Genomic DNA, 27,157 nt, shown 5'->3' on the forward strand with positions numbered 1-27,157 from the left:
CACTTATTCTAGATGTGATTAGGCCTAACAATAACTAAATAAGAGTAGGGGACTCCAGTCTTGTTCAAAGTCACACTATTATCAATGTACACATGTTATTTTCTTTGCCACACTAATCTTAGTGCGTGTTGCATATGAAAAATTTGTAGATATAATGAGTCTTCAACAAAATAATTTTAAAAATAATGTCTTGATAAAAGAATTTTGTAAGACACGGGAAAATATTTTGTTAGTGAGAAGAATGGAACTTGTCTTGCGAGGATGAAAAGAACGAAATTGATTTCGTTCAAATTAGAGGTCATTTGGTTAATGAACCAAAGGATTCAATTTTGAACCAAATTGAACCAACTTGATTTGATTCATGATGGAAGAGATTTTGTCAAACTGGATGCACTGAGAAGTTTCATCTTGTGAAGATGAAATGAGTAAAATTGATTTGGATCAAATCGGAGTTCGTTTGGCTAGTGAACCAAGCGAACCAAAAACAGACCCGGTTTGTTATAGTAATCTGTTCAACTGCTACAGTAAATCCTAATTTTAAGCCGATTCAGCACTTCTCCTATTTCTCTTCCGGTTCAGCTACGCATTACCGATTCATCTCTGCCTGCACATAGCACAATAGCTCCTCAAACCTACACACCTGCAATTCTTCCTTATCCACGCGATTCCGTCGGCGGAGATCGGGGGAGGAGATGGGATAAAGGGGGTGTTGTCTAGATCGCAAACCTAACCCTAGGCTCGCTGCTCTCCCATCTCTCGTGTGCTCCTGTTCATCTTCTCTGCTCACCGTCACCGGTTGTTTCTCTGCCCGCCCACGTGAAGAAAACCAACGCCGCAACATCGATTTCCTTCTTCACGATTTGGCCACCACCTCCTTCGCCAGTGAGAAAATGGTCTAAGGGTAGATCCTGTTCGATTGAGTTGGATGTTGAATTTGAGATTCTTGGTTCTGTACAGATTTGGGTTAAACTGATCGAAGCTTGATCGTGAAGCATCGAGGCTGATCTAGGGCTTCTGATCTGAGGTAAACGTTCTTGAATCTGGTTAGGTTTACTACCTTGATCGGCTTTGGGGTTTGAATGTTGAATTCTTGCTACTATTGGAATTGTCGATTAGAGATTACTGCGCTATTTTGTTTCTGTTGGAATGGTTTGGGGTTGTTGGACTGATCAGTGTTCATCGCTGATTTGTTGTGGTTTGTGGATTTAATTAGGATTGTTTGATGGATTTGTTTGGCTATAATTCTTCTGGTTGGTTGATCTGAATATTTGAGTTCGATCTGATGTAAGAATTCTTGATTTCAGTTAGTCCTTGTTTGGCAACAAATCTGGACTGATCCATTGAGGAGCTGAGTGTTATGGAGTATGTGGATTTTGGCATGCTTTGTGATCATTGGGTTTGGTTAGTTATTGGTTGCATGTGGATTAACTGATATTTGGTTAATCTAATGGTTGTGGTTAAGTATGAATTGAATTGTTGTGGGTTAGGTTGAAGTTAATTGATTTAGGTGATCAATTGGAGTGAAATTAACTAGTTAACATGAGTTGGATCTAGATCTGGTTGATCAAGTTGGTTGGACCTATTGACAGATTTGATTTGGTTTGATCCGGTTAAGATTAATCCTTGTTTCAGTTAGGGCTTGATTTGTTGTAGAATTTAAAATATATTCTGGAATTTAGTGGATGTTGTTATTATAATTGCAAGACCTTGATTGTTGATCCTATTACATACGAGGAGTATTTTTCTAGGGGGATTCTTGAATCGATATTCATCATACTAGGTGGGTACTCCTGTGCTTGGTCAACACAAGTTTCTATTAGTAGTGCATGATTATTTGCCATTGTTATTTTCCTTGTTGTTATCCTTGTTACCTTCATTGCTTAATACCTTGTTGATTGATCTTGATATGATCTTTTGATTGCTTCCATACAGTCACACTTTATTATTGATCTGTGAGTGATGACTTGTTCCAGTTGATTTTGATTATGCCTGATTAGATGTAGGCCTCACTTGTTGAATTGAGCATCATGACATATGCATGATAGAAGTAGGTGTGGATAATTGTTGTTGTTGTTGGCACTCACCTGACCTTATGTTGTAGTGGTACAAGGGTGAGAGCATTGATGCACTATGTTGACTGTAACCAGGACTGGCTAGATAGCCCTCTTGGGATATTCTGTCCACTCCCCACTTGATTAGTAATAGTTTGTTATTGGAGCGTGTGTAGTTATCCTGTCGTGCGCCCCAGTTCACTACACTAGATGGGTGTCTGGGGGTGGCGAGTGCAGACAGTGACCATGCATATCATATGTGCATGCATTTGTTGGTAGTTATTTTTCGTATTTATGGTTGTTGCACTTGTTGTTATATGATTGTGGTTGTTGCACTTGTTGTTATAAGATTGTGTTCATATTACATGATACCTGTTGTTGTATATAGTATATTGACCTTGTTCATTATGTACCGTATGATATCCTGTTGTTTTTATATTATATATATATATATATATATATATATATATAGGTTTCCTTTCTTTCTCCCCAGGTAGCAAATAAGAACGTTGTTTGAAGCTTGAAATTCTGCTAGACTGCCCTTTCTCACAGCAGGTGAAGGAGTCGTTTCTTTATGTGGTTATTTCTGGATTATATTCATTGTTTTCCTTATATGACGTGGACTACTTGTTGTGTTACTTCATATGGTTTTGGACTGCGTTGGATTGTGGTTTAGATCTATGTTCGTATTCGTGTGGCATGAATCTTGTTAATTTCTGCTGTGAAATTTTTGTTATTGTAGACTTGTGAAGTTTTATCATTTGCTTGTTCTGATCACTATTGAAGTGTTTTGTGATTTTCATTGTTGCGTAGTAGTATGTGCATTTATTGTTATGGTTGTTATATTAGTTGCATGTGTTGGGTGTATGGTTTGTGGCAGTGTGGGCCTTTAACTGGTAGTTAGCAGCTTATACATTTGTATTGTACTAGTAATCGGTCGTGTGTGCCTGTTATATCACTATGTATTAGGGAAAGTTGAATTGTTCTAGGGGAGATGCTGCCGAAATTTTTTGGATGGCTATCTCCTAGGACATGACAATTATTTTGGTATCAGAGCTTAGGGTTTAGGGTTTCTTGTGGATTTGTCATTGCATTTTTAGTTTATCTGATACCAATTATTTTGGTATCAGAACATACTAAGTTGAGTCCTAAGTTGCAAAGTCCATATTGTTTCTTTGGAATTTTTGTCGTATTTTCGATTTACTTGATCCAGACTGTGAGATGGGATGGACAGCGGCATGATCTCTCCAAGCAGTTGTAAGTTACCTTATATATCTAATTCAATTCCAGAAATTAATAGTAGTTATGTTACCAAGTGATATCATGGCCTCTGTACAAAATCGAGCACGTGGTCGACCACGGAGATGACCTGCTAGGTTTGTAGAGACGGAGAGTTCTAAGGATGTTATGGATAGTCGGGAGCAGACCCGTAATCCTCCAGTTCTGGGATAGGGTTCTCAAGCTCAGGAGATACTATTGATAGACCTGGTACCAGCTACTGCTAGTAGGACTGTGGATAAGAGCCGGATACTATTGCTGGTAAAGTTGGTAAACGATCGATTTACCCTATTTCATGGGGGACCTAACCCATGGGTGGCATGTTCTTGGTTGGAAAGTCTAACTAATACCTTCAATTATATCACATGTACTGAAACAGAGAAAACTGAATTAGCTATCTACCACCTCCGTGACCAAGCTGTCACGTAGTGGAAGACACAGAGGATGATTTTCGATGAGCAGGATATATCATGACGATTATTCAGAGAGGCTTTCGAGTCACAGTATTTTTCAATGGCCTTCTGTTTGGCGCGGTGCCAGGAGTTTCTGAATTGTAAGCAGGGTGATCGTTCGGTCATGGAGTATAACACGAAGTTCTCATAACTTACGGGTTCTGCCTGCATTTAGTAGCTTAGGATAGTGATCGGATGTTTCAGTTCACCCAATGATTGGTTGTCTATATCCGAGTCAGAATGTCTGTTTTTTCGTTAGTTCTTATAGAGAGATGTTGGAACGGGCTTTGCTTATTGAGATTACTCAACAACAAGTAGCTCGGGAAAAAGACACAGAGAAGTCAAAGAATCTGGGTGTACAAAAGACTGATCAGAAGAGGCACGCTCAAGGATCAAGTTCTTGGGGTTTTATGAGACGGTAGAAGGGTAAACGACCATCTGCAGGATCTTCGAGTGGATCCCAGCGGAATCAGGGGAAGGATGTTATGGAGAAAAAGTATTTTCAGTGTGGATCCGGTAGTCATCCGGTAGTTGATTGTCCCTTAGATTAGACTATCTGCTATTATTGTAAGCAACTTGGTCATATGATAATGGATTGCACTCTGAGAGCTCAGCTGGAGTTCACTGACACTACCACTTTAGGAGGATGATCTACACAACCGTGATAGTAGAGGGTACCACCGAGGCATAGAGCACCCCATCAGCAGAAACTTTGCCGCCTCCAGGATAGCTGTATTAGATATAAGTAAAAGAATATGCAATGTTACCAACAGCCCCACAACCAGAGATCTGTTATTCGACGACCACAGTGCAGTAGTAGTTACCAGCAGTACCATTCTCCTATAGTATGCCATCTCAGTACATTCATCAGTCGTCACCAGAGCCCCAGAGTCAACCTTAGCAAGAACAAAGGCAGTCTGCATCCCATTCAGCTACACAACCGTCCAGTGCAGAGATTGGTCGTGTTTATGCTATTACTCGAGCAAAAGCGCAGTGGGCCAATGGATTGGTCATTCGGGGTATGGTTTTAGTTTATTCTATATACGTTGATACCTTGATTGATATTGGTAGTTCTCATTCATTTATGTCTAAATATTCTTGAGAAAAATTGGGAGAGTCCTTATGGTTAGATCATGTAATCTAGCAATATCCTTACCTCTAGGTGAAATAGTAACTACCAACCAATAGATCAAGGGATATCCGTTAGATTTCGACGGTCATATCCTCACAATAGATCTTCAGGTATTGAATATGGTGGAGTTTGATATTATTCTTGGTATGGACTGGTTAGCCACTTATTATGCTACAGTGGATTGTAGAGCTATAGTGGTTACCTTCCGACCTCCGGATCAACCTACATAGGAATTTGTGGGTACCAAGAGTGATGGAATATCCATTATTTCAACAATACAAGCACAGAAAATGTTAGACGGAGGTTGCAGAGGTTATTTATTGTTCCTGAAGCAAACAGAGAAAGACAGTGTTTCTAGTATTTCCAATGTTCGAATCATCCGCGAGTATCAAGATGTCTTTCTAGACGAGCTTTCTGGCTTGCCACCTCCTCGACAAGTAGAGTTTACTATCAAGGTGATTTCAGGCACAGTATCAGTGTCTAAGGCTCAGTATTGTATAGCACCGAGGTGTTGAAAGAACTTAAAATCCAACTGTAGGAGCTTTTGGACTGGATTTCATTCGTCCTAGTGCATCACCATGGGGAGCCCCAGTCCTATTTGTGAGAAAGAAAGACGGATATATGAGGCTGTGCATCAATTACCGTCAGTTGAATGCGGTTACAATAAAAAATAAATACCCTTTACCACGTATTGATGACTTGTTTGATCAGTTGAAGGACTCTTGCGTGTACTCAAAGATTGACTTAAGATCTGGGTATCATCAACTGAGAGTACGGGATGAGGATGTACAGAAGACAACTTTCTGTACTCGCTATGGACACTATGAATTCTTGGTGATGTCATTCGGACTCACCAATGCTCTAGCCGCATTTATGGACTTGATGAATCCAATTTTCTTGGACCGGTTTGTTATAGTCTTTATTGATGACATTTTGATATACTCTCGATCAGAGGAGGAGCATGAGCAACATCTTCGTATTGTATTGGAGACATTACGTCGTGAGCAGCTATATGTGAAGTTCAACAAATATGCATTTTGGTTATCTTCTGTGGGATTTCTCGGACATATGGTGTCTAGCAAAGGCATTTCTATAGACCCTTAGAAGATTGAAACAGTTACTAGTTGGAGGCAGCCAAAGTCTATTTAGGAAGTGCATAGTTTTTTGGGTTTAGCCGAATATTACAGGACATTTGTAGAGGGTTTCTCTCGTATTGCTACACCGCTCACTCGTCTGACCAAAAAGGGGACGAAGATCGCCTGGTTAGAGGCTTGCGAGGCTAGTTTTCAAGAGCTTAAGCAGCGGTTAGTGAGTGCCCCGATATTAGTGATTCTTTCTGGTAAAGACGGATTCACACTTTACACTGATGCATCGTTCCAAGGATTAGGTGCAGTGTTGATGCAGCATGATCAGGTAGTTGCCCATGTTTCTCGTCAGTTGAAGGACCATGAGAGGAATTATCCTGTGCATGATTTAGAGCTTGCAGCTATTATCTTCGCACTGAAGATTTGGTGACACTATATGTACGGGGTTACATTCAAAATTTTCATCGATCATAAGAGTTTAAAGTATTTGCTCACTCAGAAGGAGTTGACCTCAGACAGAGACGTTGGATGGAGTATCTGAAGGACTATGATTGTACTAGGAAGTTTTATGGGATTCTGGCTAGTCAGTGGGTGACAATTACTGATCTAGTCTGACAGTTTTCTGAGTTGGGCTTGGTGGAGCTTGACCAGACTCAGCGGGGAGTGTTGATATCTATGATGGCGCAGTCACCTATAGTAGAGAAGATCAAGGTGGCACAGGCTAGTGACTAGCATATTCAGTTCATCTACAATAGAGTGGACTCCAGACAGTAGTTGGGGTTTTCTTGCGACAATGATAGGATACTTTGATTCTGAGGAAGACTCTGTGTTCCAGACCAGCATCCGATTAAGGAGGAGTTGTTGCAGGAGGCACACCATTCTAGGTTTGTAATACATTCAGGTGGTACTCGTATGTATCGGGATCTTAAACGATCATATTGGTGGAACGACATGAAGAGAGATATTGCAAATTTTGTTGCGAGGTGTTTAGTATGTCAGCAGGTGAAGGCTTAACACCAGAGACCAATCAGGTTACTTCAAGAGATACCGGTACCTGTATGGAAGTGGGAACATATCACGATGGATTTCATTACAGGCCTACCCAGGACCCGGAGGGGATATGATGCGATTTGGGTAATCGTTGATTGGTTAATCAAATCCTCTCACTTTCTTCCGATACGTCGGACGGATTCGCTGGATTGGTTGGCGGGTTTGTATGACAGAGAGATTGTTAGATTACATGGAGTTCCTGTAAGTATTATTTTAGATAGAGATCCACGTTTTACCTCACGGTTCTGGTAGAATTTGCAACAAACACTAGGTACAGAGCTTTGTTTTAGTACAACATTTCATCCACAGGGAGGCGGTTAGTCGGAGCGTACTATTCAGACTCTGGAAGATTTACTGAGGGCTTGTGTTATGGATTTCAGTGACAGTTGGGAGGATCACTTGCATCTAGTTGAGTTCGCGTATAACAACAGCTATCATTCTACTATTCAGATGGCTCCGTATGAGGCTTTGTATGGTAGACCTTATCGATCTTCGATGTTGTGGGAGGAGATTGGTGAGAGACAGCTGTTGGGTCCGCAGGGTATTTAGCAGGATGCCGAGTTTGTATGCGTTATCAGACGACATATGTCAGAGGCTTAGGATCGACAAAAGAGTTATGCAGATCAGAGATGGATACCTCTAGAGTTTTCCGTGAGCGACCATGTGTTCTTATGTGTATCATCCACGAAAGGGGTGAAGAGATTCGGATTGAGGGGGAAGTTAGTGTTGGGACCGTTGCGTTTGCTAGAAGGGGAAAAATATATACTTTTCGATCTTGCCTACAAATTGTTAGCGGAAGCACAAGACAAAAACAAAAATAAGATAAAGAATAATAAGAGCAATGCTAACCCCTTAATTTACTTGATATCCACCTCCTCGAGGTGACTAATCCAAGGATCCACACACACCATCAAAACTTTTCACTATGAACTTCCTCCTTCTCAAAACAACTTTAAAGGTGGAGAAACCTTAACACTTGATCTCTTCCTTTTACAAATGTATAGAGAAGTTTGGAGGAAGAGTTTGAGAGATTGACAGAGCTTAAGATCTTGCAAAGATGAAAAGTGTAAACACTTGCGTCTCCAATCTTGAATCTATCTTTTTATATTTTAGCGATGACAGTTAGGACCTGATGGTGGCTCCAACAACTATTGTAGATTGCATTATTTCTCCAGCTGTCAGCCCCAACGTTTGAATACCAGTCGATTGGAACTTACCCAGTCGACTGATTAGTCGACTGATCTCTACTTTTTCACTCGACTGATCTTTCTGTGTATTTGGATCAGGACACCAGTCGACTGATATCATCCAGTCAACTGATGAAGCTGAAACTCACCTTTCAGTTCCTTCTTTATCCCTTAGCCTAGACTCACGCCTTCAAACATCTTCCACAAGCCTCGTGCCCTCTTTGGATGCTTTCAATCCCACGACTCCTCATCCTTGCACTTGCTTGAGATGTTTCCATCAGTTTCGTCATGCTAAGTCTTCCTTTTCCTAAGAGGCTGCACCTCCAGGACTTCACCATTTGCCAAGAGGCCGCACCTCCGGGACTTCACCATTAGCCAAGAGGCCGCACCTTCGGGACTTCACCATTTGTCAAGACTTCAAACCTAGACTTTCCTGTTTACTCAAATCACACATGTTAGATTACCAACATTGCCTAACTTAAACTCATTTAGTCAAACATTAAAACCAAATGATACTTAGGACAAAACTGCACCAATAATTGTTGGGACCGTTGCGTTTGCTAGAGGGGGTGAATAGCTAATTTTGCTCTTGCCTACAATATTGTTCGCGGAAGTACAATACAAACACAAAATTAAGATTAAGCAATATCAATCCCTTGATTTATTTGGTATCCACCTCCTCGAGGTGACTAATCCAAGGATCCACACATACCACCATAACTTTCCACTATGAATTTTCTCATTCTCAAAGCAACTTTGAAGGTGGAGAAACATTTACACTTGATCTCTTCCTCTTACAGATATATAGAGAAGTTTGGAGGAAGAGTATGAGAGATTGATAGAGCTTTGGAATCTTGCGAAAATAAAAAGTGTAAATACTTGCGTCTCCAATCTTGAATCTGTCTTTTTATATTTTTGCGATAACAGTCGACTGGTGGGCTCCAACGGCTACTATTGATTGCGTTATTTCTTCAGATGTCAGCCCCAACGTTCGAATACCAGTCGACTGAGACTTACCTAGTCGACTGTCACGACTGGTCTCTGCCATTTACTCGACCAAACTTTCTGTGTATTTTTGGATCAGGACACCAGTCAACTGATATCATCCCAGTCGACTGATGAAGTTGAAACTCACCTTTCAGCTTCCTTCTTCATCTCTTAGCCTAGACTCACGCCTTCAAATATCTTCCACAAGTCTCGTGCCCTCTTTGGATGCTTTCAAGCCCACGGCTCCTCATCCTTGCACTTGCTTGAGATGTTTCCATCAGCTTCGTCATGCCAAGTCTTCCTTTTGCCATGAGGTCGCACCTCTAAGACTTCACCATTTGCCAAGAGACTGTACCTTCGAGACTTCACAATTTGCTAAGACTTCAAACTTGGATTTTTTTTGTTTACTCAAATCACACATGTTAGATTACCAACATTGTCTAACTTAAATTCATTTAGTCAAACATTAAAATCAAATGATACTTGGGGCAAGACTACACCAACAATCTCCCCCTTTTTGATGTTTGGTAAAAACTTATTTAAGTTAGGTTTTTAACATGATAAGATATAATTTCAGCAAAAAACATAATCATGAAGTATGAAGCATAAGAGTATAAGCATGGATAATAAAAGCATAAGAACATGTAAGTTTTAACTTCAACCAAACTCATTTCTCCCCCTTTTTTGACATACACCAAAAAGGCAATATCTCCATAAGGGAAGCAGAAATGAACAAGAGTCAGGGTAAATATCCTAACAAGAACCTCATCCGGTTGGAATAGATACTATGAAAGTTGTCATTTGAGGGACATACTCCCACTAAAGCCCTACTCCCCCTATACCATGCACCAACAATGCCTTTCTAGAGCCTAAAATAATTGAACCTATATTTTGACTATGGTAAAGGGTTCAAGTTAAGAGTGTGTTGTGTACTAACGAGCTAATCTAAGTATGCAGGTAGAAAAGGAAAGTCTTATTTAGAGGTTAGGCAAGGCAAGCCCTAGTTGGAGGCTAGGCAAGAAGTCTTGGTCAGTAAGACTGGGCAAGAAGTCTTAGCAGATCAAGGACACCAGGTGGCAAGTCTAGGTGGGTCAATAGATTGAACGTCTACCAAATCGATGGGTCAGCGAGGATCGGACATCAAAAGAAAGTCCTGAGGGTCAGAGGATCAGATGTTGAGCAGAAAGTCTAAATAGGTCTGGAGGACCAGATGTTTAGCAAAAGGTAACTCTCCTTAGAGTAGTAGGTGAAGACGTGTTCTCTTAAAGGGAACAGTAGGTGTCGATCTGACCTAGGGTTTCACTGGAATCCCAAAAGTTAAGACCAAACAATTGTAAAATTGTCGAAACATAATTTCTTATAGTATGTTTGTATTATACTAACTCTTTAATGTAGGAAAATAAGGTTGGTTGCCCCCAGAGCATAGTTGAGTTGGTTACGACGGAACAGAGTTGCAGAAGAGGGCAAGGGTTCGAATCTCGACGAAGCCGAGACAATACCCTCCTCCATCGTGGCCAACTGCAGCTTCTCGATTTACCTCCTCACAGATGGTCGTGGGACCGACCGTGTGGGGCCGCTGGGGTGGCAAATTCCACCTTTAAATAAAAGAGTTGTAGAAGAAAATGAGGTTGGAGGAAATCCAACTTCCAGTGCCCCTATTGGAACTGGGCACCTGGACAATCCAGGGGCCCATATTAGTTCTGAGCTCCTAGATATCAAATATTCAAGCTAGTGAGGTGAATGAGGTGACAAGTTCTGATTGGCCAGGACATTTCAACTTCTAGGCGTCCGGAGAAGGATAAGACGTGATAGATTCAAGGATGATCTGACAATTGCCATGCCAGCGTTCCAAGCGCTCGAAGATGCTAAGTCAGCGGTTACATCAAATCGGAGAGCCCATGTGGGGGCACCTAGAAGGCAATCTGGGCGCCTAGATTACTCAATATAAGCAGCAGCAGACAAAGCCTTCAGAACATCACTTACTACAATTCTACAACCCTTGTTCACATGCTCTACACTCGTGAGATGCTGCTGAATTACCAAAATGTTACATCGACATCATGCTCAAGATCTCACCTATAGTCAGTAACAAGTAACTTATTTTTTAAATCCATCTTTTGTACTTAATTTTCTAGGAACGGTAAACTTGTTACCATCCTTCTTATTGTGAAAGACGAGACTCTTTCTCGTTATGAGAAATTGTCATTTAGTGGATTACCCATCGAAAGTAGTCAAGGACTGCAAGTTTTAGAGTAGTAGCTAGAGGCTATGCATCAAGTAAAAATAAATGTATCCTTACTTTTGTTTTAATTATTATTTTCTGCTTTGTACTCTACAGCTTTTAAAAATGAATTTTTAAAATAAATGAAAAAGCAAAGTATGTTATTCACTCTCTCTCCCTTCCCCTTTAACGTTCTTTTCAATCCTACAGAGTGCTTCTTAAAAAAAAAAAAGTCAAAGTACACTCTAACATGTTTCTCATCCAAAAAAACCCTTATAAAATAGCAACTATAACGTAACTACAACATATTTAAAAAATTAATATTTTGTAATAAAAGATGAAATTCATCGTCCCAACGGCCCCACACGGTCGGCTCCACGACCATATATAAGGGAATAAATTTAAAAAAACTATAGTTAACCATGACGGAGGAGAGTTATTCCGGCCAATTCGCCGTGGATGATTTATACTCCGGATCAGAACTGTGCTCCTCGGAAAGAATCGCCAATGGCGGGGACCTGAAAATCACTAAGAAAAAGGAGGGTTAGAATGGCGCCGGAGGACCCCGGCAAGCCACTCCGACGCTCAAGTTAGAACCGAGATAGAAGAAATATATGCGTGTATAAAATTGAGAGAGAAATAAAGAGAGAGAGAGCGAGCCCTCTTTTTTTCTTCATACCTGCAGGGTATATATAATATCAGGCGGAGCGTTATTTGTGGAGATCAGCGCATGTAATTGGTTGTTAACATGGTAAGGATAATCTTTGCAGGTTTTCGAATATCAATGGTTCAGATTTGCCGATCTTCATCTAACGGTCTAGTGCATTAATATGCAGGTTTTTAGGGGGGCCAAGTTTGGGGAATTGGTCGTTGTCCTTATCCCTTTGGCTGTGTGGTAACGAGCCGGATCAAGAGTATTATCTTAACTTCATCGAGATTCAAACCCTTGTCCTTTTCTACAAATCTGCTCCGTCATAACCAACTTAGTTATGCCCTAAGGACTATTAAAAAAAGCTACTATGAAATATAGTAAAGTTGTTCAAATTAAATCAAAATTACTATATATAAAATCTTATTATATCAAAGTTTTTTTATTAAATTAATTAAAACTATTTAAATTTAATTAAAATTAATTTATATTATTATAATAGTTATTGGATAAAATTGTTATAATAACTATTGGATAGTTAGTACAACTGTTTAATTTGATCAAAATTAATTTAAAATTATTATGACAATTATGTTCCTAAATTGATTTTAATCAAATTTAAATAATTTTAATTAAAAAATATATTAATTTTAATTGAGTTGAATTAAATTGAACATGTTACACGGTATCTAATATAATACACGTTGAAGTAAGAATGAAATGTATTGAAGGTGCTAAATTGAAACAGCACAGCACCGCACAGCTCAGCTAGCCAGCCATCGCATGACAGCGCAGCAGAGGAATCCCGGAATGAGCTCCCCGAAGCTGCATCTTTCAACCCTCTCCTTTTTCAACTCCAAGCAAACCTCACTTTCCTTATGAATGCACCGCATGGAAGCAACGGCAACGTCCAGGTGAAGCCGCCACCACCACCATCCTTGCCTCTATATACCAAATTGCAAGGGAGCTCCAATGGGTCTGCGCTCCTCCTCCAGGTCCCTCGGCAACACCAAGATGGCTGGCGCTGGCGGTGGCAGGGCGAGGCCGTGCTGGCTGCTTCTGCTGTTCCTCGTGCTCGGCGCCGCGTTGAGCACCGTCGTCCTGCATAAGCTCAGAGAGAGGCGCGTGCTCGGCCTCCTCGTCCGGGACCGCGAACGCGAGCTGCTCGCCTTCCAGTTCCTCTTGCAGGTAACTGACTGACGCCCACCAGTTGTTCGAAAAAAATGTTCCAGTTGAAAGTGACAGAGTCAATCACTTATGCTCTTCTTTCTCTACGATAAGCACCACAACTTCCTCGGAATAATTCACATGCTTCGCAATCATAACGCAAATTTTCATTTTGACTGAGATCGGACTTTTAGATTATTCTATCTAGTAGGATTTCTTTCTATATATGTTCTTCTGCAGAGGAAGTGGAGATAGGAGACGAAGATAAAAAAGATTTATTTAGTAGCTTCCGTGGTTATGGTGCAATAGTAGGATGTTTTCATAATTAATTAAGTATTTATAAATCGATTTCTAATTATAGTGTACTGCGAATTAATTTTCTCTAGTAGAAAGACAATTTTAGAATATGATTGTGAAGCAATGTATCATTTGCGCTTCTTGATTTATCCTAATGATCGATGGATAATTTTTATAGATTTGGATTTATCACCTCTAAGATTAGTGGATTCGAAATATTAGATATCTAAATTATAAAATAAAATTATTTAATAATAATAAAATAAAATTTATTTAAATATAAAAAATATAATAGAGATCTAATAATATAGAATGATTTATATAATCATCTTATTTAATAGGATAAAAATTTAATTATTATTGTTGATCGACGTGACAATAACTTATGATAAGCAAATGCTAAAATATGTTTTAATTTTTTTTATTTGTCTCCTTGTTAAATAGATTTCTTTTACCCACACATAACATAGAATCACCAAATAGAAGTGTGATAATTGTTAATTGGCAGCAAAGTAAAGCTTTTGTCCTTCCTTTTAGATGCCACTGTTCAGACGATAACATTCTTACAACTTGTTGGGATTAAAATGCTCTAATGACACTGGATAAAATCAAAATTACTCTCTTAGTTGGATTAAATAGAAAATTTCTTCTCTAGATTCCAAGTGTACATAGAATTTTCAAACATCATAAACACAAATATTTATATTAGCAATAAAACAAATCAATTTTTTTGCTAGATGAGATCTATCAAAATTGATCTAACTAGTTCAAATTTGATCAGTAACCTCACTCATAATTTGATAGTCCGAATTGGTGGGGTGTTGGTATGAAGACATGGGTTACAACTTGTTATAGTCATCATACTCCTTCAAGGTATAGTAGACAGGCATATATGAATATTGTTGTCACTGACTTAATATAATATAGTTGGTCATCGACTTAATATCATTAGTTGTTAAGTCAATATTTGGGTGTCAACACACCCTTTTAGGTAGGCTTATCCTTTTGGATAAAATGTTATTAAGGTTGAGGCAAGGGTTGGATATTTTTGACTCAAAATAGAACTATTCTAAATTTAGAGTACTTTAAGGAAGCACAACACATGTTGGTTGACGCCCATACACACATTATAAGATTTGATATTGATGTAGCCTGTGCTTGTTGTTATGTCTTTTTGAGGATTCTGTTTCCTTTGTTGTAACAAAAGGTAGAATTTACCACCCAACGATCTCACACGATCGATCTCACGACCCATTGTGAGAGAGGGCATTTTTTTCGACTTGAGGGTTTTGCTTTTAGGGAAGTTGTCTCTGTTTTAGGATATTAATAACTAAATTATTTTAGTTAGTAATTTTTTATTTAATTGAGATTAAATTTAATTCCTAATTTTTATCTAATTAGTTGTCAAGTCAAACTAGTTATTTGGTCAATATTTGTAATCTATTTTTTTTATGATCATTAATTTGTTCCCAACAACTTTTTGGATTTCATTCCCAACTAGTATGCTTGAGCTAGAGCTTGTGCATTCGGAATAACCCTTCATCGTTAAAATAGTATTGGATGCTATTTCCTCATTTGCAAAATAAATTGATTTATAATAGTTTACTCACAAAATAGCCCATCCATGTTTCTATTCAACTAATTGATTACAAGAATCAATTTCTAACATTTTTTATATGAATAAATCAAATGGTAAACTTTAAGAGGAATCATGTACCGGCATCAATCCAACAATGCCTTGTAAGCTTACCTAAATTTGTAAAGTAAGTCAAATTAGATGATAGAAAATAAAAAAATAAAAAAATCTCACATTGTAATTTATATTAGAAGATAAAAAATAGTAAAAGAGAAAAGAAAAACTTTATTCATACATTTGTAATTTAACAAAGGTATTCTTTCCTCCACTTCAAGAATCCCATAGAAGAAGATCTCAGAAATGAATAACTTTGCAAAATTTGTATCTTGTGTCTTTTTTTTTTATTTGTGCATGCTCCAAGTGGATAGAGATGGCTTAGACGGATGATTAAAATTAATGAGAGGGCTCAGTTTTGTAATCATAAGGTGTTGTAGGATGGAAAGTGAGCGCTAGAGGAGGGAGGGATAAATAGCGTGTTTGTCATTTTTTCACGAATTCGAAAAACTTCGTAAAACAGAGTAAGTAAATGCATAGCAGAAGACACAAAATGGACAAGTTTATTTTACTTGATTCACATCCACTAGCTGCTACTCTAAAACCCACGGTCCTTGACCGTTTACAATCAACAATCCATTAAAAAACTCTTTATCTTTCGAAAAAGAGTTTCACTTTTTACACAAGAAAGGAGGATCGATAAACATTTACCATTCTAATAATTAGAGTATAGAAATTAGGCGAAAACCAAATTAAATTTTACTGACAATATGAGTAGGAAGTATGTGAAGTTGTAGATGTAGCTTTTCAGCGTTACAACGGCGTCTTGGGTGCTTCAATTGCGCATAGAATGGGCGTCGAGGTAGCATTAGTTGGTGTTCTAAGGTTTTTCCTCGCAACTGCTTTTATAAGGTAATCCGCACGCCTCCATGTCTCGTTGATTCGCTCTCGATGCTGATTTGGCATCTTCGGGCACCTGTATTCCTTCCGGACGCCTGAAGTGCTGACAAAGAATTTATCAGATCAGGTTTGACTCTACTGCACCTTATTTATCTCTGGATGCCTGAAAGTTGAGGTGTTTTGACCACTCTTAACTCGCCACCTCATCTACCTCGCTAATCAAATCGGCTAACATCTGGAACACTTGAATCCCTTCTAGGAGCCTGGACAGTTTGGTCACTCGCATCCAATTGGGCCACCCAAAATATGAAGTTTGGGTTCCTCAATTCTTGTATCACAGAGTTAGTCCAAATTAGATATAATAGGAATTTTGACAGTTTACCAACTGTCTGGTCTTTACTTTTAGGTTATCATAGGTTAGACCAACGCCTATTGTTCCCTTTCAGGGGATGCGTTCTCATTTACTCTGATCAAGAGAGTTTACCTCTGCCAAGCATCCATTCCTCCAGACCTGGTTGGACTTTTGCTCAGCATTCAATCATCGGTCCCCAGGACTTTCCTTTGATGTTTAGTCCTCGCTGACCCATCGTTCTACTTGACGTCTGATCTATAACCCGCCTAGACTTCCTGCTTGGTGCTTTAATCTGCCAAGTCTTCCTACCCAGTTCTCCTGACTAGGATTTTCTTACCCAGTCCTCCAAATTAGGACTTCCTTACCCAGCCTCAACTAGGACTTCCCTGTGCCTTAATTTGGGTCACCTGAATTTGTATCCGGGTACCCGAATTCTGATAGGCTGGGCTTTAATTACAGGTTTGGTTTGTTTTAGGTTTGACTGATTTTGATTAATTTGGTTAATTTAAGTTTGAGTTAGGGTTAAATTAGGGTTGATTGATTAATTTAATTAATTTAAGTTAAATTAGGGTTGATTGATTAATTTAATTAATTTAAGTTAAGATTAGGGTTGATAGATTAATTTAAGTTAGATTAGGGGTGATAGATTAATTAATTTTAAAGTTAGGTTTCTACTTCATCTTATCCATTTCTAAATTATCAATCAATTAATCCTATGGATTGTGTGAGATGATTGTCAATTTTATTCTTCAATTAATTTGAAATATGATATTCTATGACTTGATTGACCTTGAGTTAGATTTAAGTTTAGTCATCGATCAATTAAGCATGCTTTTCAAATTTTAGCTTCTAGGCCGTGACGAGACACAGAGTCTTCTTAGTTATTGGAGCAATGACTACTTTCTAAGACAAAGTTATTCGAAAAATTACATACTTAATCTAGTGAAAAATTTTAGTCTAACTAGTCTAGGATTTGGTGAGGTAGCTTCGATTAGTTCCACTTAGCTAAGTAGATCAAGTAAGGTACTCCTTACCCTACTTGACTACCTAAATCGAGTTTTCCTAACGTACTATCATCTCGCCCCGCCCTGGTACTAAGTTGGGCAAGTATCAATCAGGTCTTAGCCTAGGTTCAATCTAAGTTCAAGAAATAAAAAAAAATAAAAAACAAACAAGTTTATCTAGCTAAAATGGTTTTTATTTTGGATCCCCTGGATCATGACCCTTGTTAGATCTGATTAGATAATAAATCTTATCTTTGGGGACCTAGTATTATTTTAGTCCAACTTAATTGATCAAGCTAGACTTGGGAACCCATGCTTGGACTCGTGGTTTTTGGCTTTGATTAACCAAAGACAAGTAAGATCTTTATCTTAATTTGTGTTCAAGTCCAGATCAGTTGTACACGATCCTTTAAGTCTCAAGCATTATGTCGAGATACTTAGAACCCGAAGTGAACCTTTCTAGTGATCTTTGTAGATCCTCAACTTGAATTTTCAGAGTAGAATTTTCTTTCTCAAGTTGTTGGACTTGAGTAAAAGTTCCACTCTGAACATTTTCAGTTGAAGAGCTCAGGTTAGTCTTTTCCTTAAGGAGTGTGATCTCCTTTTGGAGAGACTTATCCTGGACTGTAGACTTAGCAAGTTTACGCGATAGACAATAGATTATATAATATAATTTTTCTACTAAATTATTGCTTACATTGGGGTTAGGACCTTCTAAATCGGATACAGATTCGTGGCTTGACTCGGACTCAGCTTGGGATTCGATGTCGAGTTCTGATTCGGTTTTGGCTAGTTCCTTTCGTGTCGATAATGCCAAGAAGCTTGTGTTTTCTTTTTCCTCTAAGTCTTCTGAAGAAGACTCGTCCCACGTCGCCTTCAACGCCTTCTTCTTCAATTTCTTTTCTTTCTTTTGTTTATAGTACTCCACCTTGAAGTGTCCTTTCTCGTTGCAGCCATAGCACGTGACTTCAGCCTTGTTGATTGCATTTCGGCTTGATCCAACTTGCTTGTTCTGGATCACCTTCCTTATGTTCGACTTTCAGAAGCCCTTTTTTTCTTGAACATTTTCTGAATTAGATTGACTAGTTTGATGACGACTTCATCGTTGCTTTTCGAGTCTGATTTATTTTTAGATTCAAGCTCAGGTTGGTGCTTTACTTTTAGCTCCTTCTTCTTTGTATGACCCGCAAGAAGTGTAATATCTCTCTCGGTTGAATTGGCATTAGTCTGTTTCATGGAGTTCGAATTCAGCAAATAATTCATCTAATTTAATTTTAGAAAGGTTCCTAGAAACCTTATAAGCATCAACCATTGATGCCTATAAGGTGTTTAGTTTCCTTGATGAGGCCGCATTGAAAGGTTTGCGTAGCTTTGGTGTCGATCTCGATTTTATATTTAGTGACATTGTCCCACTTCTAGCATGGTTGTAGGATTCCATCTGCATCGGTCGGGAGGATAAAGTCGGTCTGGATCATGATCCATATCTACACTTGAGTCTTCAAGTGGTACTCCATTCTTCCCTTCCAGTACATGAAGTATTCGCTAGAGAATAGGGGAGGTTTGACAGTGTTGTAGCCTTCTTTATGGGCCATAGAAAAAGTTCTTGCACACAAAAGATAAGCGACAAAAATATTCTAAGACTTGGTCTTGGATTAGTAATGCGGAAAAAATTAAAAAAAGTAAAGTGACGAAAAAACTTGCTCGATTAGTGGTTGTACTAATTTTGAGCGCTTCTCTGATGCTTCTCCTCTGATGCCAATTGTAAGATCGAAAAAGTGCTAGAGAGGGGGGAGGGGTGAATAGTGCATTTGTCGCTTTTCACAAATTCGAAAAACTTCGTAAAATAGAGAAGTAAATGCATAGCAGAATACATAAAAATGGACAAGTTTATTTTACTTGATTCACAATCACTGACTACTACTCCAAGACCCATAGTCCTTGACTATTTATGATGACAAATCCACTATAAAAATCTTTCTCTTTCGAGAAAGAGTTTCACCTTTTATACAAGAAAGTAGGATCGGTAAACTTTTACCGTCCTAATAATTTGAGTACAGAAATTAAGCGAAAACTAAATTAAATTTTACCGACTATATGAGTAGGAAGTATGTGAAGTTGTCTATGTAACTTTCCGACGTTACGATGGCGTCTTGGGTGCTTCGGTTGTGCACAGAATGGACATTGAGGTAGTGTTAATTGGTGCTCTAGGGTTTCCTCTCGCAGCTACTTTTACAAGGTAATTTGGTGCCTCCAAGTCATTCCATCGATCCGCTCTTGACACTGACTTGACATCTCCGGGCTCTTGGAATGCAGACATGGAGGTTGCCAGATCAGGTTTGACTCCACTGTGCCTTATCCATCTCTAGGCGCTTGGAAACTGAGGTGTCTCGATTATTCTTGGCTCACCACCTCATTCACCTCGCTGGCTCGATCGGCTGACATCCGGATGCTTAGATGCCTTCTAGGCGCTTGGATAGTCCGGTTGCCCAGATCCAATAAAGGCGCTCGGAAACCAAAATTTCAGTCCCTCATTTCCTGCATCAAAGAATTAGTGCAAAATAGATATAACAGGAAATTTGATAGTTTACCAACTGTTTGGTCTTAACTTTTAAGTTTTTAGTGAAATCCTAAATCAGATCGACATCTACTGTTCTCTTCCAGGGAACGCGCCTTCACCTACTTCTCTTAGGAGAGTTTACCTTTGCCAACCATCCGGTCCTCCAAACCTAGTTGGACTTTTTCTCAGCGTCCGATCTTTAGTCCCTAGGACTATCCTTCGATGTTTGGTCTTCGCTGACCCATCGCTCTGCTAGATGTCTGATCCATGACCCGTCTAGTCTTCTTGCCTGGTGCTTTAATCTGCTACATTTTCCTGCCTAGTTCTCCCGACTAGGACTTCCTTACCCTATCCTCCAGATTAAAACTTCCGTGTCTAGCTTTAACTAGGACTGTCCTATGCTACCTGCACATTCATTTCAGCTCATTAGTACACACCATATGTTTAACTTGAATCCTTTGTCATAATCAAAATATCAATTCAATTATCTGGTGCTTCTTACACCAACAAGTGTCTCTAAAATTCAAAAGGAAATTTTACAAAATGACGATTAGATTTGTTATTTTATATAGAATTAAATATTGAGTTATAAAGCGAGTATATAAGTAGAAAATGAAAGTTGTAGAAATGAAGATATTAAAGTAGATAAGCGGACATATGAGGATGCACAAAATAAGACATGATAATATTAAAAAGAAAGTCAGCATTGCATTTATTGAGAAAAAATTTTCAAGAGATGCATTTGAGATAGTGTGGATATGCACTTAAACGATCAATAAATATTCAAATTAAAAAATATGAAACTAAAACAAATACACATATTAATCAAGGAAGAAAGAGATCCATGAAAAATCTTAATTAATAACGATAAAATCAGATAAAATTTATTTAAATATAGATGAGAGAATATTTATGTAAATATAGATGAGGGAATATGGTAAGGAATCAAATTCAATAGCGTAGGAGGATCCATATAGTCGATTCCATTTAATGAAATAAAGATTTAATTGTTATAACTTCGTTCTCTTGGTACTCTCCCTGTTGCCTCTAATTGTGTAATCTGATGCAAGCTAACCACACTTAAGCATCATTAAGTTGGGGTACAATCAAGCGATCAATAAGTTACTAGCTCGCTTTGACATCATAATTTACTAGTTCACATAAAGACATTAATTCTCCATTTATGCACAGAAAGAAAGAATCAAGGCCAAAGAATTGCGAACCAGACTGCAACGCCTAAGAGACAAGACAATTTCTTTGAGTCACCAGAAAAAAGAGCTTTACAATAAGCTCATGGAGAAACAAGCAACAGTTGATCATCTGGAAAGGATGCAAAATGAGCTGCAACTATCTCTTCAGGAGAAGGAAACCCAGATCAATCTAATAACAGCGAAAGCTGAAGGATCAGTGGATGCAATACGACAACTACCTGATCTTTTGAATCAAAAGAATGCTGAAATTGAAGAACTGAAACATCAGCTTTTGGAAGCACACCAGAATGAGAACATCCTGGCAGAAGATAGCAACACCATCAAGAATGTCACGGCGCTTGACAACACTAAGGAAAATGAGGATCTGCAAGATACATCGTTAACAAGTGCAAACGCTAGTGAAACTAATGCTATGGGAGATGAAACACAAGGTACCAATGCAAATGATCCATCAATTAGTCATGAAGTGAACTTTGGAAATGAAACATGGATGAAGCTTGAAACCAACATTGAGGATGAAGGCTTCGACAAAAGTGGAACTGATGGTAGCCAAAGTGTGACAGAAGATTCACAAGTTAGGCCAGAAAAGATTGAAGTTTCTGAAGGTAGTGAAACAAGTCAAGCAAACCCAAAGGATGCCGAAGAACAACCAGAGACACCAAAGGACAATGGGATTACCACTCCAAATGGCGATAGCAAACCTGACAGTGCAGAAACAATTTTGGGAGAAATTGAGGCAACAGAGCGACATGGAGATTCAAAAGATATTGAGAATTCTCAGTTCATCAGTCAACCTAGTACAAGTAAAAATGGTGTGGATTCTACCATTGAGCAACCCATAAGTAAACGTCGACGCAGTAGAAGGACTAAAAGTAGAAGAGTAGGAACCCGTCAAAGAGATATCAAACTAAATCATGATTCAGAGCACAACACAATTTCCCAAGAGGTAGAAAATCCTGCAGTACCAAAAATTGAAACTGACGACACTGGAACAGTGGAAGGTGCAGCTAGTGATCAACCCAAAGTATCTGTTCAGTTAGGAGAAGATTCGAGTACAGATGCTGGAAGCAGCAATGATGCTCGTAAAGATCAAACAATTCATCCTAGTGATGAAACATTTCACGAGAATGAGGCTTCAAAAACTTCGGAAACCAAAGAAAACACTAAGGAAGATGGCATTGAAGTTTCAAGTAGGATAAACTTAGACGTCACAGAGAACTATTCCAATGGAACTTCACAAGATCCTGAAACTGGTGGTGAAATTCAGGAACTGGAAGGAGATTCTACTGAAGCTGAACATGGGGGAGAAGAAAAGGAAGTTATTCAAGGAGAACAGAAGCAGGAAGATCCAGAGAGATATCAAGATGATAATAATGACAATAATCTTCAAAATTATCAACAAGATGTGATCACTGATGAAGCATGAAAAGGAACATTTATTTGCAATATAGTCCTTCTGCAGTACCAGGTTATAATGGATCATTAGAACAGAATTCCAGTTGCATTGGTTGATAAGATCAATGATTATGCTTTTGCTATCTTAACTGGAAATACTTTCTACATATTTACATGATTACATTATGGAATAATATGAATTCATTCTATAGAATCAGGTAATTGATTGTTTACTATTGAATTTGTCCCATTTGATCTAATTAAGAAATCTAAATCAGCCAAAGTAAACTCCGGATTTTGATCAAGTCAAATTTATAATTTTGACCAATCCAACGTCAATCAATCTTAATTTAGCCAAATCTAAATGGTTCATTATGGTTCAAATCCAAATACACCATCTTAAGAAAATGTTAAATAAGAATAAGGAATTAGCCCAAACCTAAAAGTCAAATGTAACCCTAGTTACATAGGAACAACCTGTGCATCTTACCTCTAATTGGTGGGTTGCATGCTATTGGTGATATACGGATATATGACAATAACAAAACCAAACTCATTAAGTGATTTAACTAATATTTGTTATGACAGTTTGAGTTATTGAATGTGGAGTTTACATATGTAGAACCGATTAACCCACACCGTTCTCTTTGATGGGCTAATATAGATTGGGTTCATATATATAGGACATGGTCCCCATAGGATTAGGGATTCTAATAGATCTTCACACTACCCATTGATGTTCGAATTTTGTGGACGGCTTATAGACGATGGCTATTCCTCAAGTCCGTCGTCTATTCCATTTTTGGTATTTTAATTTTAGCTATATATTTCGATGTTACTCGATCCTTGTTCATGATTTATTTTCTTTTATTCGAGTCCATATGGTGTGGATGTTATGCTCCGGGGTATAATTCTCGCACATCGAGAGGTATCTCACTTGGTGATAGTATATTAAAAAAAACTTAGGAATCATCTAAACAGAATAACCAAAAAATTCATCAACTGTATATATCATATGTTTCATAGACAACAAAATGATACATATAAAATGACATATGAAATAAAATGTAAATACAATGAAATGGAAGTAAAACAAATTAGAAATCAACACGTCGATATCTCTAAACAACTCTATATAAAGTTGAAACCAACTATAATATCAAAAGTGTATCTGCACATATAAAACTAAAGGCCAAAGGGAGCAAACAATAAGCAAAATGGCCAAGTGGGTAATCAGAATAGAAGTGCATGAATTTAATCTTATTTAAGAGATCAAGGAAGTAGAGTTAATCATAATATTTTATTATAACTCTAAGTTCTTCTTAAATTTTTTACTTGTACATAAATATATATGTATAATCATCTTTAGTTATCATCGTCTATAATCATGTAGCATTTTTATATTGAATTTAGAATCTTAACTTTGTCATCATTTGTAATAATCAATTAAGATAACTTCTCAATTTTTACTATTTAATAAGCAAATATATAGGTCATCCATAGTATAATATCAAAAAATTATGTAAGAATCAACATGCATATATGTATCAATGGTATAAATCTAATAAATTAACTAAAAAGTGAATCATTGGAGCCAGTATCCTCAGAGTGTAATAATATCATATGTTATCTAACATACGAGTTAAAAGCTCTCACCAGTAAACTATAACAATAAAGCATCACCGCGTAAATAAATACTGACCAAGGATTACACACGCCACCACGACTTATGTGTACAGTCAGATACTTTGGTATAAGACTAGGCTTAGAGTTTTCACTTTTAGGATTCTATTTTATCCATTTATCATAATAATTTTTAGATCTTATCAATTTGTCTGAACGACCAACCCGAGTTAACTTCATATAAAGTATTTTTATTCATTTAAGTATCATTGTAGGGTTCACAGGTAAAAGTTATAAATAAGAATCTATAAGTATCAACATCACGAATCTCAAAGAACATGGAAGGTCAAGCAATATAAAGATAGGTATCAATAGAAAAGTAAGTCAGAATATCCATTTAATTTTTAAAACAACCCTTCCCGTCTTAATCCCCATATCAAACCCACATGTGAATAAAAAATAACATCAATTATTTACCCTCCCACGATTTAATTATTTTAAACCTTCATCTCCCTATTTTAAATATCATTTTAATCTCCTTTTCTAAAATAGTTATACAAGCATATGCATACAATCAATTTATCTAATTATCCATGCATAGGGAAGTGTATAATGAGTCAAAAAATTGAATTCACCACTTTTATATACAGTAAAATATTTGAGTGTTGGTAGATCACCATGCTCTACTCAAACTCGTACCTACAAACATAATATGAAGACTCTTCAAATACCCAAATTGATACCCAATTAGAATAATAACATAAACTTTGAACATTATCTATAACTTGAAGTCGATAGATCATTTTTTATCTCTCTACCACATAATATTTCCTATTCCTACACAAGACCTTCATTACAAATTAATAACAACTTTATTTACCCAACTTAAATGGACATTGAGTATATAAAATCTACCTTGTAGCTTCCTTTGATCCATTAAGCAACAAAGGTATTTCATTATCATGAAATGCTTGAGCTAATTGGTCCTATAAGAATGAATTGTAGTTAATCCAAAGTAACTACTTATTTCTGTAGCTCAATAAACAATGATTTACTCATTCTAATTGTTGGTGCAGGGAGCATCAGATGATTGAACTTGAGTTTTGATAATGGCAAAAAGTTTAAATTAAGTTTGTGAAGTGGACTAATAAGCTAAACTAAGTGTGTAGGTAGTATAGGGAAGTCCTAGTTGTGACTAGGCAAAGAAAGTCCTAGTCAGGAGTAATGGGAAAAGAAGTTCTGGTTTGAAGGACTGGGCAAGGAAGTTATGATTTAGAAGATTGGGCAAGGAAGTCCTGGTCAGGAGGACTTGGCAGGAAGACATAACAGATCAGAGCACCAAGCGAGAAAGTCTAGGCGGGTTTGGAGGACATGACGTTTAGTAGTGGAAGTCCTGGGGGCCGAGGATCAAAGGTTGAGCAAAAGTCCAACAGGTCTGGAGTACCAGGTAGGCAAAAGATAAATTCTCTCAAATAGAGTGAGTGGGGATGCGTTCCCAAAAAGGGGAAGAGTATGCGTCAATCTGACCTAGGATTTCACTGGAAGCCTAAAAGTTAAGACCAGACAGTTTGCCAAAACTGTCAATATCCTATTTATGTTTTGTTCTAGACTGACTTGTGATGTAGGAAAGGAAAGACTGAAACTTTGAGTTTCGAGTGCCCTTATCTGGATCCAAATGATCAGATGATCTAAGTGCCCGAAAGGGATCTAGGTGCTTGGACATCAGTCGGTCGGGCCAGCGAGGCAGATGAGGTGGTAGAGTTCAAGTGGTCGGGATCCCTCAGTCTCCAAGTGCCCGAAAAAGCTTTAGGAGCCTGGATAACAATAAGGCGTTGCAGAGCCAAAGTTGATCCGACAATCTCCACGTCAGCATCCGGATGCCCGAAAGGGATATAGGTGCCTCGAGATGCCAAGTTAGTGTCAGAAGCAGATCGACAAAATGACGTAGAAGCACCCGGAAGGACTTCCGAGCACCTAGATTGGCTTTTATATGTAGCTATGAGGCGAAACCCTAGAACATAATTCATATGCTACTATGACGATTTCCTACGCCTGAATAGCCCATCTAGTATATCGTCGTAATGTCGAGGAGCTGCATGTTGTGTGCAGGGTATATATATATTTCTACTACTTTTATTGTAGATCTTTATGCATTTTCATATTGATATTCTATGTTTATCGCATCCTTTATTTATGCATTAGACATATTTTCTCTATTTTCTAGTTTGTAGGTCTGCTTTCATACTTTTGCATTTGCAGGATGGAAATCGGTGTGAAATAAGATGAAATGAAGAAAGAACAACAAAAGCCAAGACGGGGCAGTGCCCTCAACTCAGGAGCAAGCCAACCATAGGTCGTGCCTACAATACATGATCGTGCCCCTAAAATAGAAGGACATCAGCTTGAGGTTGTGCTTACAAGGCACGACCGTGTCACTCTTCTAGAGCTGAGCCATCTCGGGGTCGTGCCTATAAGGCATGGTCGTGCCTTTCTTCTAGAACCAAACCAACGTGAGGCTGTGCCTACCAGGAAGAGGTCTTTAATTGGGTACTCGGTGATAGAGGTAGGATATCCGATACGTATGACCGGGGCGCCTTGTGACAGGAGGTAAACCTTAATTGGACTATTAGGTATCATCTCCGATTAGTAGTCGTAACATTAGAGGATCATGCTTTAATTCCGATGAAGCCTGATGAGGTTTAATTGGGTAGCTTGGTTAGAATTCCTGCATTGACATAAATATTGAGGAATAGTAAAGCATCCATGGTACATCAACCATTTTCTTAAGGAATTCGAAATCCTAGGATCGTTTCCCATATCTGTCATTTAGTTGATTCATTTTTGATCGAGAATTAGGTACCTTAGTTGTAATACCCGTAATTTCCCTTCAATAATTCTTGGATAATGATGAATGATTGTTTAGAAAGGG

General features: G+C 38.1%; 1 protein-coding gene across 1 annotated transcript; it reads left to right on the forward strand.

The window, feature by feature from the left end:
* Window positions 1-13,064: 13,064 nt before the first annotated feature.
* Window positions 13,065-22,703, forward strand: LOC141812751 (uncharacterized). Its single transcript, XM_074700747.1, has 2 exons — window positions 13,065-13,280; window positions 21,191-22,703. Exons 1-2 carry the CDS (start codon window positions 13,065-13,067, stop codon window positions 22,634-22,636), a joined length of 1,662 nt encoding a protein of 553 aa, XP_074556848.1. The 3' UTR covers window positions 22,637-22,703.
* The last annotated feature ends 4,454 nt before the right edge of the window (window positions 22,704-27,157 follow it).

This window comes from Curcuma longa, chromosome 19 (assembly GCF_044706935.1).
Source record: "Curcuma longa cultivar G26 ecotype Majalengka, Jawa Barat chromosome 19, ITB_CL_G26_1.1, whole genome shotgun sequence".
Classification (NCBI taxonomy): domain Eukaryota; kingdom Viridiplantae; phylum Streptophyta; class Magnoliopsida; order Zingiberales; family Zingiberaceae; genus Curcuma; species Curcuma longa.

Bases quoted from the DNA above. Each gene is read 5' to 3' on its own strand.
- LOC141812751 (XM_074700747.1), top strand. From the start codon at position 13,065: ATGGGTCTGCGCTCCTCCTCCAGGTCCCTCGGCAACACCAAGATGGCT. The intron at 13,281-21,190 runs GTAACTGACTGA...ATTTATGCACAG, and splicing joins CCTTCCAGTTCCTCTTGCAG to AAAGAAAGAATCAAGGCCAA.